This window comes from Podarcis cretensis, assembly GCF_951804945.1.
Source record: "Podarcis cretensis genome assembly, chromosome: 9".
Lineage (NCBI taxonomy): Eukaryota > Metazoa > Chordata > Lepidosauria > Squamata > Lacertidae > Podarcis > Podarcis cretensis.
In genome coordinates this window covers 2,444,426-2,461,413 of record NC_137178.1, presented here as the reverse complement: position 1 = coordinate 2,461,413, position 16,988 = coordinate 2,444,426, and the positions used below count along the sequence as shown (strand labels likewise).

The window sequence follows — 16,988 nt, the reverse complement described above, 5'->3', positions numbered from 1 at the left end:
TGATAGCTGAAAATGATTGTCCTTTTTTAAAAAAATTCTATACATATATTCCACCGACCGACCGTTCCAGCTCCGGGAAATAATCAGCACGTGAGAAGCATTCAAACATGACGGGGATGGGATGCCATCCTGCAGACACGCGGGGTTATGATCCTGCCAGCACTTTCAAGCGCCGTTCACTTTAATGGGAGAGCTAAGCACGTGCAGGAAGGAATGACGACGCAGAAGGACACAGAAGTGTGCTTGAGCCTGTGTTCTTGCCACACATACGTTTTTTAAAAGCGAATGTTTTCTAGAAACTGATATTCCAGGCGGGCACCGTCTCGACTGTAAGGCGTGCAAGCAAACTCCCTCGGAATCGGTAGTCACTCCGGATTTAGGTCAGCGTCCCTGAGGTTACCGCAACTGACCAAAACTGTAATAGATCAAATGCTGACCTCCAGCTAGAAGAGCGGCAGACGGTGGTCTTCGGTCTGGGTCGGTGTCCTCGGGGGGCCTTGACTTTTTACCTGTAAAAGAAGCGAGTCGTTTGCGTCTCGACGTTTCCCGTGACTAATAAAAGCTGATCTCTGCCTAAACCAATATCTGGAACTTTCTTCATTCCCCCCTCTCCTTTCCCCGCTCTGCCTGGTAAACACGTTGTGCGGGGTTTATTTTGATTTTATTTCCGATTTCAACAAGTGACTTGAAAATAAAATACGTTCTCCGACGAGGACGCATTCAAGCATTCTAAGTGGCTTTTAAAGCGCTTGAAAAATGAAAGGAAAACGGATCTCTTTATGTCTTGGTTTATTTTGGTGTGTGTGTTAAATCTTTATTAATAATAATTATTGTCTTTCTTTCTCTGCAAGTCGATACAGGGAAGGAAGGAAGTAGCAGAGAGAAGCTTGAGCGCCGAAGTCCTTACGAGGCGCTACTACCTTTCGGCCCAATTTAGAGGGAAGTTCTCCTGCGCAGTTCTCACTCCAGCTGGAGCTGTGGGGGACCCGGGTCATTGCATCGGGGCTTGCGCAGGAGAACTTCTTGTTGGCGAGAGCCGGGTTTGAAACCGGCCTGCCTAGGTTTGGTTCCCTCTTTCCCGGCTTTTTTACACCATCCAAGTAAAAAACGAAGGCAGCCTCTCCCCGCTTTCTTTCAATTGGAGAGTTTTAACTGGTCTGGATACGCAAAGAGGCCGAGATTGTGCTCTGGGCTATACATTCCTGTGCACAATTTGGTCTTACACCCAAGTAGACCATCGTAGGCTGGCTGTGCAACTTGGGTTCCAGCGTCATCTCCAGCAGAGTTTTTCGCATATCTTTTAAATGCGCAAAACGTAAACACCCGCACGCTTCCAAATATTTTATAATTTTTTTGTGGAGAAACCATCCCAGTCTTTGAAGTTAAGAATAATACTAGTAATTTAAGGCATCCTTCTGAACCACAGTTCGCTGCAAAGGGCCCGGCGCTGCCTTGAATGCTGCGGGCAGGTCAAGCAAGGGCCATCCTCGGGCATTTCCTACGATTCAGCAAAAGCCCTCTAATAATTTCTAGGGCCTGAGGGAAGGGAAGGATCCGGGCCAGAAAGGGATTCTTGGGATATAACCCTGGGAACGCTTAGCAGGAAGCATGTAAACTGGATTTGCTTTTGAGTAAACATGAAGAAGAAAGATGCCCGGTTTATTTGGCGATCGGAAAGTGAAATCTCCATGATCCTCAACTTGGCCCGCGCCTGCCACGCCAAGCCAGCCAGCGGAGGGTCCCAGTCTAGGTAAACCTGACCCTTACTGGCCTCCACTGAAAGCAGTGGGGCTTCAGGGAGTCGAGACTGGCTTGTTCCCTCGACTGGGTCCCGAGTCCCGTTAGCTGGCTCAGGAGTCAGTCGGTGGAGGAGCGTTGCTGCGAATTACATCGGTGAAAGCAAGTTCAGATAATGTATTTTTTTGCTGTGGCTTTTACGGCTCTCTAGATGCGCAGCCGGTGAGGCCATACAAATAAAATCAGAAGCGGGCAGCTGGACCTAAGAGTTTATTTCCAGAGTTGCTCATCTCCCCTTTCCCACCACCCACAGCCCAGAAAGCAAATCACTCCGGGTGGAGGCGAAGGGGAGGGGAGAGGCACAAATCCCAGGATCACTTGTTAGTCAGGTGGAAGGCTGTCACTCGAGAGGACCAGGGATGAAAATACACACAAGCGGCCCATTTCGGTCCTGCAAAAGCGGCTCCCTGTGTTGGAGCAACATTTGCGGGGGCTTGGAGAAATCACTTCTCTCTATAGACACACAATTCAATCAGCTCCCCACCCAAATAAGCCCGCCTCACCCACATTATCCCCCTACCAGCCCCCTTTTATATATATATATATAAAAGGTTGCTTAGAAATCCGAAAAGCACCCTCGATTCCTCTGTCTCTTTTCCTCTCAAAAGCAAATGCTTCAGGATCACGCCAACCCTTCCATTTCCCTTTCAACCGCCCTGCTAATCATAATAATCAGCGCTCCCCTAATGAAGCGGGAACAGAAGGCACCTTCCAAAGTGGGCGAGACGTTTTCACCCGTCTGTTGAAAACAGCGACAACAAAAACACCCAGAAGCGCCATAATTCACCTCTCCATCCATCCACCCATCTCTCCGTAGGGGCCTTCCTCGCCCTTGGCGAGAGCAGAGGAGCGCGCGCCTGGTCGTCGCTCGGCCTGCTGAAACGGACTTTGCCCAAACTGGCCAAGCATTCAGAGCCTGAAACAGACTAGCTGCCTTGTATTTGACAAGAGCAACAGCTTGAAAGTGGCGCACTTTAATTCACTTTACAGTGCTCACCGTTGCCCGAAAGGGAGAGCTTTAAGCAAGCCCACCAATTGTTCCTTACGCTGCATTATTATTATTATTATTATTATTATTATTATTATTATCCCTTCCCTGGCGATGCTTCTTTTGACAAAGTCCAAACCCGGGGGGAGTTTTCCTTTGCGGAGCGGGGGGTGAGAATGCGTGCAGAGCCGAGTGGCGATTCTTTGTTTTGCCAATGAATGGCGAGGGACTCGCGAGCAGGAAATTACGTGTGTGGCCGCCAGTCCATTTGAAATCGCTCCTTTCCCTTCCACGCCTGGCTCTTTATCCCCAGCTCGCTCTGCTTCCCTCCTCCCCCCCCCAAAGGAACATTAAAGTGCCAGGGACGGAATGTGTATGCGTGTAGGGTTGGGGGGGTGGAGAGAAGGATTTCCTTTCTTCAACAAATAAATGGGAATTGGGAATAGGAAAAAACAACAACAACCAAGCGGTGGGTGGAGAGGAATTATGGATTGTCTCCTTGCCTTCCCTCTTCTTTTTCTTCCTCCTCCTCCTCCTCTTCAGCGCCGGATCCCTCCCACCTCCCCACCCCCACCCTCCTCTGCCTGCCCCCGCACGCCGAAATTCTCTCCGCCCACGTTGCCAAAGACGCATCGATCTCCCATCGACGGAAGGTCCAACCTGGAGGATGTGAAGTGCGGGGGGGGGGGGGGGGAGAGAAGCCGGAGGGAGGGGGAGGGAGAGGGAGGGAGGGAGGGAGGGCTCGCTTAGCTGCGCTCTCGCCTCTCGCGCCTGGTCCTCCTTTTCTGCCTTTGCTCATCAGAGGGAGACGGAGGGAGAGAAAGAGAAAGAGGGAGAGGGAGAGAGAGAGAGGAAGGAAAGAGAGGGATGGAACCGGGCGGCAGGGAAGCTCTCGCCAGCAGGCCGGACCGGTGAAGTTTGGCCGGGGCTGCCGAGCCGAGGGGCAGCGGCAGTTCCAATGGGGGTGGGGGCAGCTCAGGAGCCTGGATCCGAGCGGGGAAAGTTTTTAACTCTTCGCCTGCCCGATTGACATCCGCACCTTTTCCTAAAGGAGAGCATTTCCGGGAAAGCAGCTTGGAAAAGGAAGAAACCAATCGAGGCGAGGGGTTTCTGGACACCTCAAGACGGGGAAAACTGGGGGGCAGATCCGCCTCCCAGCACCATGCTGCTGCTGCTGCCGGCCTGGGTCGCCTGGCTGGGCTTCCCGGCCCCCGATTGCTGACCCTCCACTTTCGGGGAGCGCAAACGGGAGGCAGCAAGAGGAGCGGGGGAAAGTGGAGGGGGCAGCCGGCGGATGTTCCATCCCCGGGCCGGGGCGCCCCCAGGCATGAGCGATGGGGGGAGCGAGGCTGGCCGACGCGCCCTCCTCCTGGGGGACCCCGGCGGCGCCCCGGAGCGAGCCCGGGACAAGGAGGCACGCGCAGCCGCGCTGGAGAGCGCAAAGTTGCGCGGAGGGGCTCCTGGAGGAGGAGGAGGAGGAATCAAGGACCTGACGGCGGGGACCTCGGCTGCCAGCCCCGGCTCCTCCAAGGAGTGCGTCCCGGAGACGGAGAGCCAGCCCTCGGCGGGCGAGGCGGACTACTGCCGCCGGATCCTGGTGCGAGGTAAGGGAAAGCCCCCCCCCAAACTCGCGGAGGGGCGCGCGGCGGCTCTTGTACCCCGGCCTTCCATCCGATCCCAAACCCAACTCCTTCGACCAAAACGCACACCTGCTGCATGTATCCCGACCCACCCACCGCGCGGTCAAGATCTGCCTCCCCCTTCTCCACATCTGTCGCCACAGTTCGGCTCCAGAGACTTCTTCACCCAACCCCACGTTGGACCCTTTTTGCACGCTTCCTGCTCCACCTGTTCTTTTTTTTGGGGGGGGGGGCATTTTAAAAACCAGAACACCTCTGTCTTTCTGCAAAGATGCGCGCCAATCCTATCATCGCCCTCCAGCCACACTCTGCCCCCCATTCCTTCTCCCTCTGCCCCTCTCTAAACGCTTCCTGTCCTTTCCCCCTGGCTCTCCAGACCCCAAACCCCGCTGTGCGTTCGCTTCTCCTTGCCCCAGCCTGCTCCGGGTCCCTCTCTGCTGCCAGTCTCCTTCGCCCTCTTGAGACCCGGCCGGGTCTCGGCTGCCCAGTTCACTGTCTCCAACTGTGGCTGGGCTGCAATTGTGTCCTCCCACCGCCCAGCCAGCCAGCCAGCCAGCCAGCATCTCCCTTCCCCCTCAACATCTCACCCTCCATGAACGCTTTCCCTTCTCCAAAAAAGCGGCCCTCCTCTCCCCCCATGAATCCCTACTTCCCATCACATCCCTACCCCCTACCCAAATCTGGCCTCCTATGCTCCTTTCCAGGACCCTCCCGATGGAGCAAGGAAGGGGCACAGATAGCGACAGGAGTCCGATCGCATGGTTACTGCTAGGGGCGCGGGTGGGGGGCTGATTTGGGCTGGAGGTTTTCTCTGGCGCGGGTGGGGGGAGGTTGGGACATTCCAAGCAGGCAGTGGCACGGGGGTGGCATTTGCAACAGAAGCAGCAGATGGAGGCGATTTTTTTTTTTTTTTAAGGGAATCGGTCTTGCCCTGGTCTCTTTCTCCCCGGACCTGACCCCTTCCCCCGGAGCTGCCCGTCTTTGGGGGGCAACGCGTGTGCGCGCGTGATAATAATTCCAGGTGGCTGCCTTGGCTGGCAAGCTGCTGTCGCAGGAAAACAGCGTCACTGCAGCACCAGCAAGTCAAAAGCTATTTTCTCCCCGCTTCTCTCTCTGGAGCACACACATCCTGCCCTGAGCTCTTGGAAGGAAGGCAGAGGCTGAAAACGTTCCCCTGGGTCCCCTCTGCTAGTGACCCTCCCCGGCTCTGCCCGCTCAAAAAGGGGCTCAACCCTTTGCCCAAGTCTTTCGAGGATGGGGACGGGACCCCATAGAAAGTGGGCTGCGCAAGGGGGGGGGGAGAGAGATCCTTTCACTGGAATCCAAGCCTGAGATTTCAAGATGAAAATGCTTCCCCCGTTACGAAGGCCGAATTATTACCCTGTAGACGCACAATAGACTGACTCCAAAGGCAGCACAAAGAATATTCTCTCAATTCAGAGCTGCTTTTGCTGAAGATGGCAGTAGCAGTTATGCAGGACTAGAAGAGTCACACAGCCAGCAATTTCTCTCTCTCGATTATCTTTCAATCTATTGGTCGTGTGTGTGTGTGTGTGTGTGTGTGTGTGTGCGTGCGTAAATCCTAAAAACCATGGCAATCTTTATTAGATGCACGCCATAAATCATAAATCTCTGTCTTGGTTTGGCTTGTTTTTTCCCCATTCTTTCTCTCGTTTTTCCCCGATGCTTATCAGGTATCCTTGTTATGAAATTTAGTCTGGAGGCGCGTGAATCTTTTTCTCGCAAATACAACATTTCAGCTACATTTGCTCTATTTTTTACTCGATTGACCCGTCCTTTTTTTTCCGCCCGCCCGAATCTAATTATTTTCGTTTCGTGACGTTTCGTGGTTTTTCTCCTTCGTTGCTTTTCGTGATGGTAGATAGATGAGTTGTTGTTGTTGTTGTTTGTCGAGGATCCACGGACTCCTCTCGCCCACAGTTGCGCTCAAAGCAGGTGGGCAAAATTAAACAAAAAGAATCGCGGATAATAACTGAGAAATGCATCCATGCAACTACTTGGTTTTCTTCCGAGGCCTTCCGAGGCCTTTGGAGACTCTCGGAAAGAAATCTCGGGCGAGCTGCAGGCCTTGCGCCTGGCGAGGGCCGGCTGGTGACTTCTACAGCAGAGTCCGGATCCTCTCTGGAGTTGGCCCGTTGATCTTTGCAAAAAACACCCCAAAGGGCTGCGGTGGCGGAGGAGCCATAGCCAAGAAGCATCGCCAAGAGAGCAGGGAGGGAGGGTAGGAAGGAAGGAAGGAAAGTCAAGGGCCGAGAAAGCCCTCCTTGTTTGCTGGGCCTGAAAAACCACGGCCCTTCATTGTTTGAGTTACTGCCGGGTTTTGCGCCCTAGAGACATCAGTCCTTCCACGTACATGCACACGCCACACACAACTGTTTATCTCCTTTTGCAACGAGGCCTTCCCAGCGAAACCTCAAAATATTTGAAGCGAATAGGCGTATTCTCCTTGCAAAGATTTTAAATATGTTTTTGCAACGGCGGGAGCGAAAAGATCGGAGACCTGCCTAAAGTGGCGACCGGCCCTGTGTCCCTCTCAAGCTCGCCCGCAACCCCTAAGTCTTTCTGGCACCCACCCAAATTGAAGAGGAGGAACAGGCGGGAGAGGCTTGAATTCTGCAGATTTGAATTGTGTGTATGTGTCTGTGTTAAAAGATAATTTGCCCCTGAGAGATTGGTACCAAGCCTGGGCCTAAACGGCGAATATTTGCAGAAAATCCCATAGAAGGAGAAAGAGAAATCTGGGCACTTCTGCTTCCTGGGTCCAGCCTATTCCTTGTTCTCCCGTCGCCGTCTGGCCCACCCAGCGAAGCCCCCGGCCATCTTTTTTCCGTGGCGCCCTCGCTCTCATCCGTTTCTCTTTCCGTTTCCCCAGCTTAGCCTCGAAGCCTGCGCGAATTCAAGGTGGTTTTTTAGAAAGATTTCCGCGTCACCGTCTCTTTCTCCGTCCTCCTCGCCTGCTTGCTGGGAATATATGGCTGATGCGTGTTTGAATTGGCGGATGGATGGAAGGATGGCTAGATAACCGTAGAGCCATAGGTCTGAAGGCAAGTACTGTGCGTTTGTACACACCGCCGAGTCACTCTCGATGGTCAAACAGGACGGATCCACGCGGCCGTGCAGACTCCCTGACATTTGCACGGACAAAATTGCAAAAAAACAAAAACAAAAACCGTGGCGCGTTCCAGAGTCACTGCGAGAGGAACGTGCATTATTTGTTTAAAATAAGTGATTGATTTAAATTTACATGCACACACATATGGAAATAAATTTAATAGGCAATAGAGAGAGAGGCTCGCTTGTACCCCGAGGCCTGGACGTTTGGCACGCTTTGTTTGCAGTTATTTTCAACGGGAGTTGAAATCAGCTTAGATCCAGATAACCTCAAATGGGTGATGGGATCTGGTCAGAAGGGGCAAGATTCAGTCGGATTGCCCAGGCACTTGGGATAGTTTCGTTGGTTTCGGTGGGAGAGTCGAGTGTCTCCTATCGAAATCTACGCGAAGGCGCTTACTTTGCGGCTGGATCGTGCCCTGTTTTGGTTAGGCAGCTTCCAGTGCAATTCTGCACGTGTCTACTCAGAAGTAAGTCCCATCGTTTCCCGTTAGGCTCTTTACCCTCAGGAAAGCGTGTGCGGAACTGCAGCCTTCGTATTATCTAACCCTGCAGGGTGCGGTGGCTTTTGCCAAAGATAGTATTTGTTCCACTGATGATTTTATTGGTGTGTTTTTTTTAAAAAAGTCGGATTTGTATATTTGTATGCGTTGCTCACGTAAGAAAGCAGAAGGGAAGGTGAGGGAAATGGCAGGGGTTTAAGTTGACCTTCGCTGTCATTTGAGGACGCAATCGAGGCTAAGAGAAAACAGCTTTGAAAGTCATATTGATTCTAGGGCACCAATCCACCGGGAAGGTCTCCCGCGCCAGAACCGGTGGAAGTAACTGCGCTTGTCTGCGCAGGAGATCTTCCGCGCTGACCTGCCCAGAATTAACGCTCGGATCCTCTCTGGAGAAACAGAGAGGAAATCTGGCCTTGCTCAATAGAGCAGTTATAAAATATAGCTGGTTGCGCAAGGGGTGTGTGTGTGTTTGTGTGTGTGTGTGTTGGTGTGTGTGTGTATTCCTAAGCCTCCCTTGCACCTTCCCCTTCTCTCAATTTCGCTCTCCACCTACATGTACGACCATTTGCGAGAGACAGTTGTGTAACCTAACCTCTTAGGCCCATGATCTTTTTATGTAAGTTGCATTAAAACGCGCTCGCACATCCTCCTCCCTGAGGTCCCTGAGTCTCGCTCACCTCTGTTTTCCCCTAACGCGGAGGCACCCCTTAATTTTTTCTCTAGAAAAATGCCCTAACTACGAACTAACCTTCCTTCTTTCTCTAAGGCTTCCTCTTTTAGTTCCTCCCTTTCATCTCTGAAAGACCCTTGTTTAAAAGCCACCACACGTCCCCTGTTTCTTTTCCTACTGATAGAGAACAGTGATGACGATGACGATGATGAGGATGATACAGTAATAACAATACAATACAGTAATAATAATACAGTAATAATATTGTTATGTATATGCCGCCCATCTGACTGGGTTGCCCCAGCCACACCGGAAAGCTTCCAACACACATATATTCTTAGTAGGACCCCCACTCTCCCTCCCCCGACGTGGTCGGTCAACAGATGACCTGCTTCTGAGGGCGTCTGGCCTGGCTCTGGCATCACACACAAGGGGGGGGGAGTGCGGAACAAGCCAAGGAGGCCTCTTGTATGTTTCAGTTTCATCATGTCAATTTTTCCCTAGGACCTTATGGGGAGGTGGGGTTTGTTTAGTTTCCGAGAGGCACATGGCTTTGTGTAAGCGCAGATCTCAAATTTTGCATCTTGCGGGGGCGGGCTGCTGCTGCTGCTGCTGCAGGGAATTTAGGGCGGGGAGGAAAGGGGACCCGAGTTTGTGTGTGCGCGCGCGTGCGCGCGCGTGTGTGTTTGTGTGTGTTTGCGTGCCTACGTGTGTGGAACTGGAGTGTGTTCCAGGGTTTGGCCTTATTTTAAAGCTGACGTTTGGAGGATGCACCGGATACCTTTTGAGAGAAGCCGGGGTCATCCCGAGGGCACCGGGACGCTTATACTACAAGCTCCTGCGCTCCCTTGCCAAACACTTTAGCAAGCAAAAGCCTGGACGCTCGTTGGGCTGGGACGTGCCTCATCAGATCCTAATCAGCCTGGCTTGAAACTAACTTATCGAGACAGATTAGGCCGGTAGGTGGGTCGGTAGGTAGGCAGGCTGATTACTGCACAGTGGAATTAGAGGGGGAAACGAGGGTCTCATTGGTAGCTAGAATCCGCACCGGGCCAGCGGTACAGGCCGCAAAAGAGCCGGGCGGAGCTAAGTACTTCCAAGTCACATTGATTTAAATGAGAGGGTTAAGCGCGCGTTGAAATCCCAGCCGTGGAAAGCGCTGAGCTCTGGGTGGATCGGGCCCAGTGCTCGCTTGCCAACAAAGCCAAGTGCATTCGCCTACTTACCTTGCCTACAACACGCCCCCGCACCGCAGGACACGAGATGCGGTTTTATTTCTGCTTAAATTGTGTGCTATCTAAAATCCTTGTCGTGTGTAAACAGATCGGTGATTTATTTGCAAATATCTAACACTGCCTTGGCGAGGTTTTGGGTGGGGGACACACGACTTCTTTAATTCATATATAATTTATAGAGGACCCGTCCTATATCCACTGGCGTAAATCGCTTACAGTTCATAACTTTAATATGTGATTTTTTTAAAAAAAAGATAAAATGGAAATATTTAGGCCTTTTAAAATCACACACCATTTCCTTCCCGTGGATTGTGGCTGGACTGGACTTTACATCCGAGGAACCCAGCAGCGGTAGGCCCCTGGCGTTCGAGGAGACCCTGCTCAGGAGCCCGACCAGCTGGATCGAGCCCCATCTTGGTGTCGGCCGAAGAGGAATAAAGGAACAAACCCTAATTCTGACCATATAACGATTTCTAGGGCGCTTTTCTCTGTTGCGCCAACGCCTGACCCTTTTCGAAACCTGCTTCCAGGCGCCCGCGGTGCCATTTTGAGGACGTGGCGCCGCGTTTGCTCTTCCAAACAAGCAGCCAGAGGCCTTCGTGGACCATTTCTCCCACGCCACTTGCCTTCCCAACTCCTCCTCTCCTCCCCCTCTTCGAAACCGGAACGCGCTTCCCTTTTCCTGCAGCATCTGATTTTGATCCGGATTGCAAAAGTTAAAGGAGAAATGAAGAACCGGAGGAGATTCCGCTTCGCGCTGTCAGATTTCCTCCATTTTGCCCCCCCCCCCAGCTCTGACAAAATGGAGGCAAAAAGGGTGGTAATTCCATAAAAAGGACCAGGAGAGACAGTCCTAAGATCCCTTGGGATCAATGCCCAGAATTCTGCCGGATTGTGATCAAGGCCCGAGCGCGCAAACGCAGCTCACAACGCTTTTACGCAGAGATGAAGACCCACTGATTTCGGTCTTAGATTCACTTTCAAAACCACCGCAGGTTTATATGTGTTTATCTGAGTGTGATTTATATTTATAGCCTTTTTTGGCCTAGCGACTCTAATACATGATCACTATGTGTCTAACTGCTTCGGCCTCAAAAATCGAGATTTGAGGATGTTTTCCTTTCCGAAATCCGGCCTGGAATTTTCGTCGGGAAGCAAATCCACTTACTCTCTCGCAATTTCCGCCCCTACTTTCTCTCTTTTAATTCCGATATAGATTTCTTTGTTGCTGCTTTTGTGAGAAAAATGGAAAATTGTTGCGGATTCGGGGGCTAAATGTACAAATTTCATATTAGCAAATATACACCGGTGTCCCGTCCCCCCCCCCAAAAAAACCCCAAAACACTCGGAGCGGATCTGTCCTCGAGGCCTGCTGTTTAACCCCACCCAGGGAACACCGTAGCGCTTTTGCGCAGTAATTTCCGTCTGGCTTGCGGAGACCTTCCCGCTCGGTCGCTTGAGAGCGCCGCTACCTTATTTATCTCAGATAATATCATGAATTTCATATTTTTATTATTGCCTCAACTTCGAAAACTGTGTAACAATAGTCACTATTAAATGATAGATTCCCAGATAGTGTATTTCTTTGTTTTTGAAATGATATGAAGTGTGCATGTGTTTGTTTGTGTGTGTGTCTCTGTGTGTATGTATGTGCGCTCCTACTCCTTCCTGTGGAGAGATTCTCCCCCCTAACATGCTTTGCGGGGGGGGGGGGGGGGCGAATTGAACACAGTCCAGGGATGCAATTTATCCAGGGATAAATTATTGGGCGTCACCGAAATAAACAGGAATTCACTGAGACTCGCTTCATGCCTGCCTTTGTAGCATGAAAACAGAGATTTAATTACTATCATTTATTTCGAAATTATTATTTTTTCTATCTTCAAAAACTGCGGGCAACTGCTAAGAGAAAGTCGACTCCGCCTCTTCCCTCCCCCGTCATGTTATAACTGTTTTTATTTCACATTTACAAGGGCACTATGAATATTTCTGGACAATTAATACACCCCAGTTTTGAAGACTTTTATTGAGTGATCCAAACGCAGCAAAGCAAAGAACCAAGCGGCTAGATATTCCTTCGGAACACAAAGAAGTCCATTCCAAGATCAGTCAAAAGGATGAGGATATTTTCGTGGAAGCGAAGAGGGCTGGTAGCCATGGGTATTCACATGTAATCAGAACCGAATAAAATAAAATTTGGTAGGAACCTGCCAGTTACGACTTTGCTTTTTAATATACACCAGCAACACCCGTAGCGGGGCAGTCCATTGCCTTATCTTATACTGTATTCCCATGTGCCCGTGTACGTAATCATTATATGGATAAATTGTGTGTGTTGAGAGAGAGACGTTATCTATCTGGTGCTGGAGCAACATGAAAAGTGCTATACATATGATAATGCATGAAATTCTGTAACACCGCGCTGGTAGATAATATAGACGTAGCGCACACACGACCTACAGGGTTCGCGCACACGTATAATTTGCGAACGCAATTCTTCAGACGAGGCATCCACGCAGAACCGAAAGGACCCGAGGCGCAAAAATAAGCGCCAAGGGATCCAGTCGATCCAAGGCCTCGGGGCCACTTCTGCACGAGCCGGAGGAGCGTTTTGCTCCGCGAGGGGGTCTCTGGGCCTCTGCCCGGTCCACGGACTCGTCGGGATCTCCCGCCCTATGGCCTAGCCCATCTCCCGCAGAGGAACACCGGGGGCTGAGGACCCGTATCCAGCAAATCAGCTCTCCAAACTCCAGGGCTTCGGCTGGACTGATGAAAAACAGAGTTTGGCGGTACCTAGAAAATGGCATATATTTATTAGGGCAGAAGTTTTCGGGGATCTCGTTCCCCTTCGGTCAGATACAAGAGCCGAGCGGTGCTGGGAATCTACAGGCTCCTCCCGGGAGAGAGATCTTTTCAGAGCCCACCCTAATCTCCAGACTGTAAACTTGTTTTAACAGGCTTGAATCTTTATTTTTGATATTGTTGTCGCCCGCCCTGGGGCCTGATGGTGAAAGACCGGGAAGAATTCCATCAAATGGCGTTATTATTTATTTATTCATATTAGGATTAGGATTATTCACAGGTGCCACGTACCACGTTCTGCATTTGTAAGAACTCCGTATTTTAGTGTGGCAGCACCTGCACTTTGGAACTCCCTGCTTATTGATAATCAGGCCGGCGCTTTCTTTGCATTTTCGGCGGCTGCTAAAAACATTCCTGTTGAGGCAAACCCACCCGGATCCTTAGAAAGTTGAGTGGAGTTTTAAAGCGGCTTTTAGTCTAGTGTTATTTTAACTTTTTGAAAGTTTCATGGTTATTTTAAATAACAAAACTGCGGTTTGTTTTTAACAATCAAAGGATGTGTAAAGCTTATGAAATTTATATTAATAAATATAGAGATAATATTTGTAATGATAGATAGATAGATAGATAGATAGATATAGATAGATATAGATAGATAGATGATGATAGATAGATAGATAGATAGATAGATAGATAGATGAGAGTGGTTCAACCCTTTCCCTTTCATCTGGAAATATTACTAGAGTTTCCTTCCTTCCCAGAGAGGTGATTTCGATCACAGGTGGGAAGGAATAGAGATATAATAGACGACAGAAGAATAAAACAGAACCCACAGGCGAGGCGCCCTTTTCGATGCGCGAATATGTCAAGATACGGTCCGCTGTCCCGCCACGTCCCTTGCTTTTTCTCGAAAGCGGATACACTTGATGTCTCTGGACTTTCTCCTGAAAAGTCAGATGAGATCTGGCTGGCCGTTGAAAGGGCCTGTGGATCGAGGCCTTTGCATTCTCCTCCCCCTCCGGCTTTAAGAAATCTAACTAGATAGCTGCCTGGGTTTTTGCGCAGCGAGCGACCGCGTCATCTCCTCGTCACGGCCCCGATCCCCTGGAATGGCAAGATCTGCTTGCTAGGGGAGTTTTCCCATCACCTCCCTCGATCCTCGGCTTCAGCCGCCTCCAGAAAGCGGCCCCATATTTCTCGTTTGATGGGAAACTGATACCGGGAGAGAAGAACGAGGGGCAAATCCAGACAGGCGGATCACTAGCTTCCAGCGAACGCTGTGGATGTGGACAGGTACCTGCGACGGTACCAAGGCCGCCGTCAGAGCTGTTTTACTCCACGGACCTCCATTCCAGGAATTTTGCATTTTTATTTTTATATTACACAAAGTCTGCCCAGCGCCTGCTGCGCTAAGCGGCCCCTTTGCCCATAAAATACTCGTGTGTGTGTATGTAAATAACACACCATCTGTAATTTATCAATCGATCGATCGATGTTTCCGTCCTCAAAAATCAAAGTTTTCACTGATTCTTCGGCCATAACTCCGAAATGCAAATTCCTTATTGCAATGGTTGTGTTTCCCACCACCGAGAAAAAACACCTCCTTTCTAGCGCAGAAACCATTATTTAGTTATTAAAATATTTGTATACCGCTGGGTCATCACACGCGCACACACACACACACACACACACACACAGGCGATTAACAGCAAATAAAACATCAAACCATGCAATAAGACCAGAAAAAAATTTAAAACATCAATTAAACATTGTGGAGAGATGTATTTTGAATTGCTTGCCCAGGCCTGGTGGAAAAGAAAAGTTTACAGCAGTCTTTAATAATAATAAGTTGGCACAATAAAGTAGGATAAATCAGTTTCCTTCTCCTCTGTTGTTACCAACCGATAGATCTCCCTAGACAAGTTGAATTCTAGAATTCGCTGGGAAATATCAGACTAGCTCTGCCGCCTTCGCTGTCCTGCGAGGGGGAAATTCTGCGCGGCCATAATTCTGGTTGGACAGCCGAATCCAACCCGTTCCTGCGCCCCTTACGTTGCCTCCATTCCCAGCGCGGAGGAAGAATCCGCCTCCTTTGAAAATTGGCAACAATCACAAGGTTTACTCGAAAGAGAAGAGAGGGAGGGAAAAGGAGGAGAGAAAGAGAAGCGAAACTGAAAATACTATTGCGCCATCACCACGCACGAACACTCTTGGCGCCCCGACTTTTGAAAGGTCTCTGACTGGTTCTTGGCCCGGGGTGGGAGTAGCGGATTCACACGTGCGCCCGTGACCGCTGAACCTGGCGCATTCCCCCAGCTGGGAGACGATGGCTGCCGCTGGGTCGTTTCTAGTCCACCCCCCCCCAAAAAAAAGTGCATTTATGGTGAAACGGCTTCCGGAAATTATTTCATTTTATGGGAAGCGTTTGATAAACGACCCTTGGGGACGCTGGACTTCTCTGGGGTATTCCATCACGTGTGAACGCACCATTCCAATTTCATTCCCAGCTTTACAACTTCCTGATATATTTGGGGCGGGGAAAGGGAGTGTCACCGAGAAGGGAGGTGCGGGTCAGCTCGCCATGCCCGATTTTATTTTATTTTTCAGAAGGGCGTGGGGAATCCTCTGAGCATGTGCAGCTTGGCCTTTTAAACTCGCTTAAATTATAGCTCCATCATGACTGTGGGAATAAAAAAGGGGTCGGTTTCTGCAGCCCCGAGGTCGAATACATTTCCTTTGGAATTAAGAGCCGTTGTGACCCTCTGCAACAGTTGCAGGACAGGAAAATATGTTTTCAAAGGAAAGATACTAAAAGGAGCATCTGTAGCTATATGTGCATTCCTGGCTGCAAACCGGGAAGGCAAAAAGGCAGAATTCAGGCCGCAGCTGCACCGGTAGGCCTGGCCTGGAGTGTCCGTCCGGAGCTGCTGGCCGCTGCAAATTTTGGAAACGGCTGGGCTGCGAGGTCCTGAGTCCAGTCCTGTTGTTGTTTAGTCGTTCAGTCGTGTCCGACTCTTTGTGACCCCCTGGACCAGAGCACGCCAGGCCCTCCTGTCTTCTACTGCCTCCCGCAGTTTGGTCAAACTCATGCTGGTAGCTTCGAGAACACTGTCCCACCATCTCGTCCTCTGTCATCCCCTTCTCCTTGTGCCCTCCATCTTTCCCAGCATCAGGGTCTTTTCCAGGGAGTCTTCTCTTCTCATGAGGTGGCCAAAGTCTTGGAGCCTCAGCTTCACGATCTGTCCTTCCAGTGAGCACTCCGGGCTGATTTCCTTCAGAATGGAGAGGTTTGATCTTCTTGCAGTCCACGGGACTCTCAAGAGTCTCCTCCAGCACCAGAATTCAAAAGCATAAATTCTTCGGCGATCAGCCTTCTTTATGGACCAGCTCTCACTTCCATACATCACTACTGGGAAAACCATAGCTTTAACTATAAGAGTTCAGTCCTAGGGAAGAGTATACGGTAAAGGCCCCGACTTTACTCGAAAGTAGGTGCAAGGTGGGGTGCTTCTTGTGTTTTCTTTTGACCGTCTTTCTCATGAGCAAGCCCCCTTGAAACGAACGAGAGATGCAGAAGATGCATTTATTTAATGCTTACATTGATATAGCCCGCCTTTCCTCCCAAAGGAGCCCAAGGCGGCGAACAACCCAAACTTCTAAAAACAGTGCCAGCCCAGAAAGGCAGACATGGAGAGACGTCTCCTTTAAAAAAAAGTCATTGTGCAAGAGGCAGATCTTTAGTAGGCTGGAGAATTGAGCAGTTGGTGTGCCTCTTGCGAGGAGAGAGGTGGACACTTGACCTGGCGTCCTTCCTTCACACGATCAGTCCCCTCCAGGGCGGGACCGTTTCTGGATAACACCCAGCGCTGTGATCTGCGCCCTCGGCTCCGCGGCCTGGTCCAGATCATCTGCCCAATACCTTTAATAGCAAAAGAGGATGCAAAGGTTGGGTCCGTCCCCATCACCAACTTCTCTGCAATATCTTGATAGTAATGCTAGCCTACCAGGCAGGGTTGGTGTGAAGATCGCTCAGATGAAATACGTTAAAGCTTGAGATGCTCACGTTATAATTGCTACAGCTGCAGCCCTGACCCCCCTGCTAAATAAATCGTATTTAGCGGTGCACTGCGCGCCGCCGCCCCTCTGTTTTTCAGAGAGAGACTTGGCTCTTTCAACCGCTCTTACCAGCAAGCATAAAATGACCGTTGCTTCCTGCTAGTC

At 50.5% G+C, this 16,988-nt stretch overlaps 1 protein-coding gene across 1 annotated transcript in view; it reads left to right on the top strand.

The window, feature by feature from the left end:
• Positions 1-3,548: 3,548 nt before the first annotated feature.
• Positions 3,549-16,988, top strand: part of VAX2 (ventral anterior homeobox 2) — a 55,079-nt gene continuing 41,639 nt past the window's right edge. The window contains exon 1 of the mRNA XM_079991127.1: positions 3,549-4,389. Within this exon, the coding sequence (XP_079847253.1) occupies positions 4,080-4,389 (310 nt within the window). The 5' untranslated portion in view covers positions 3,549-4,079. The remainder of the gene's footprint in view (positions 4,390-16,988) is intronic.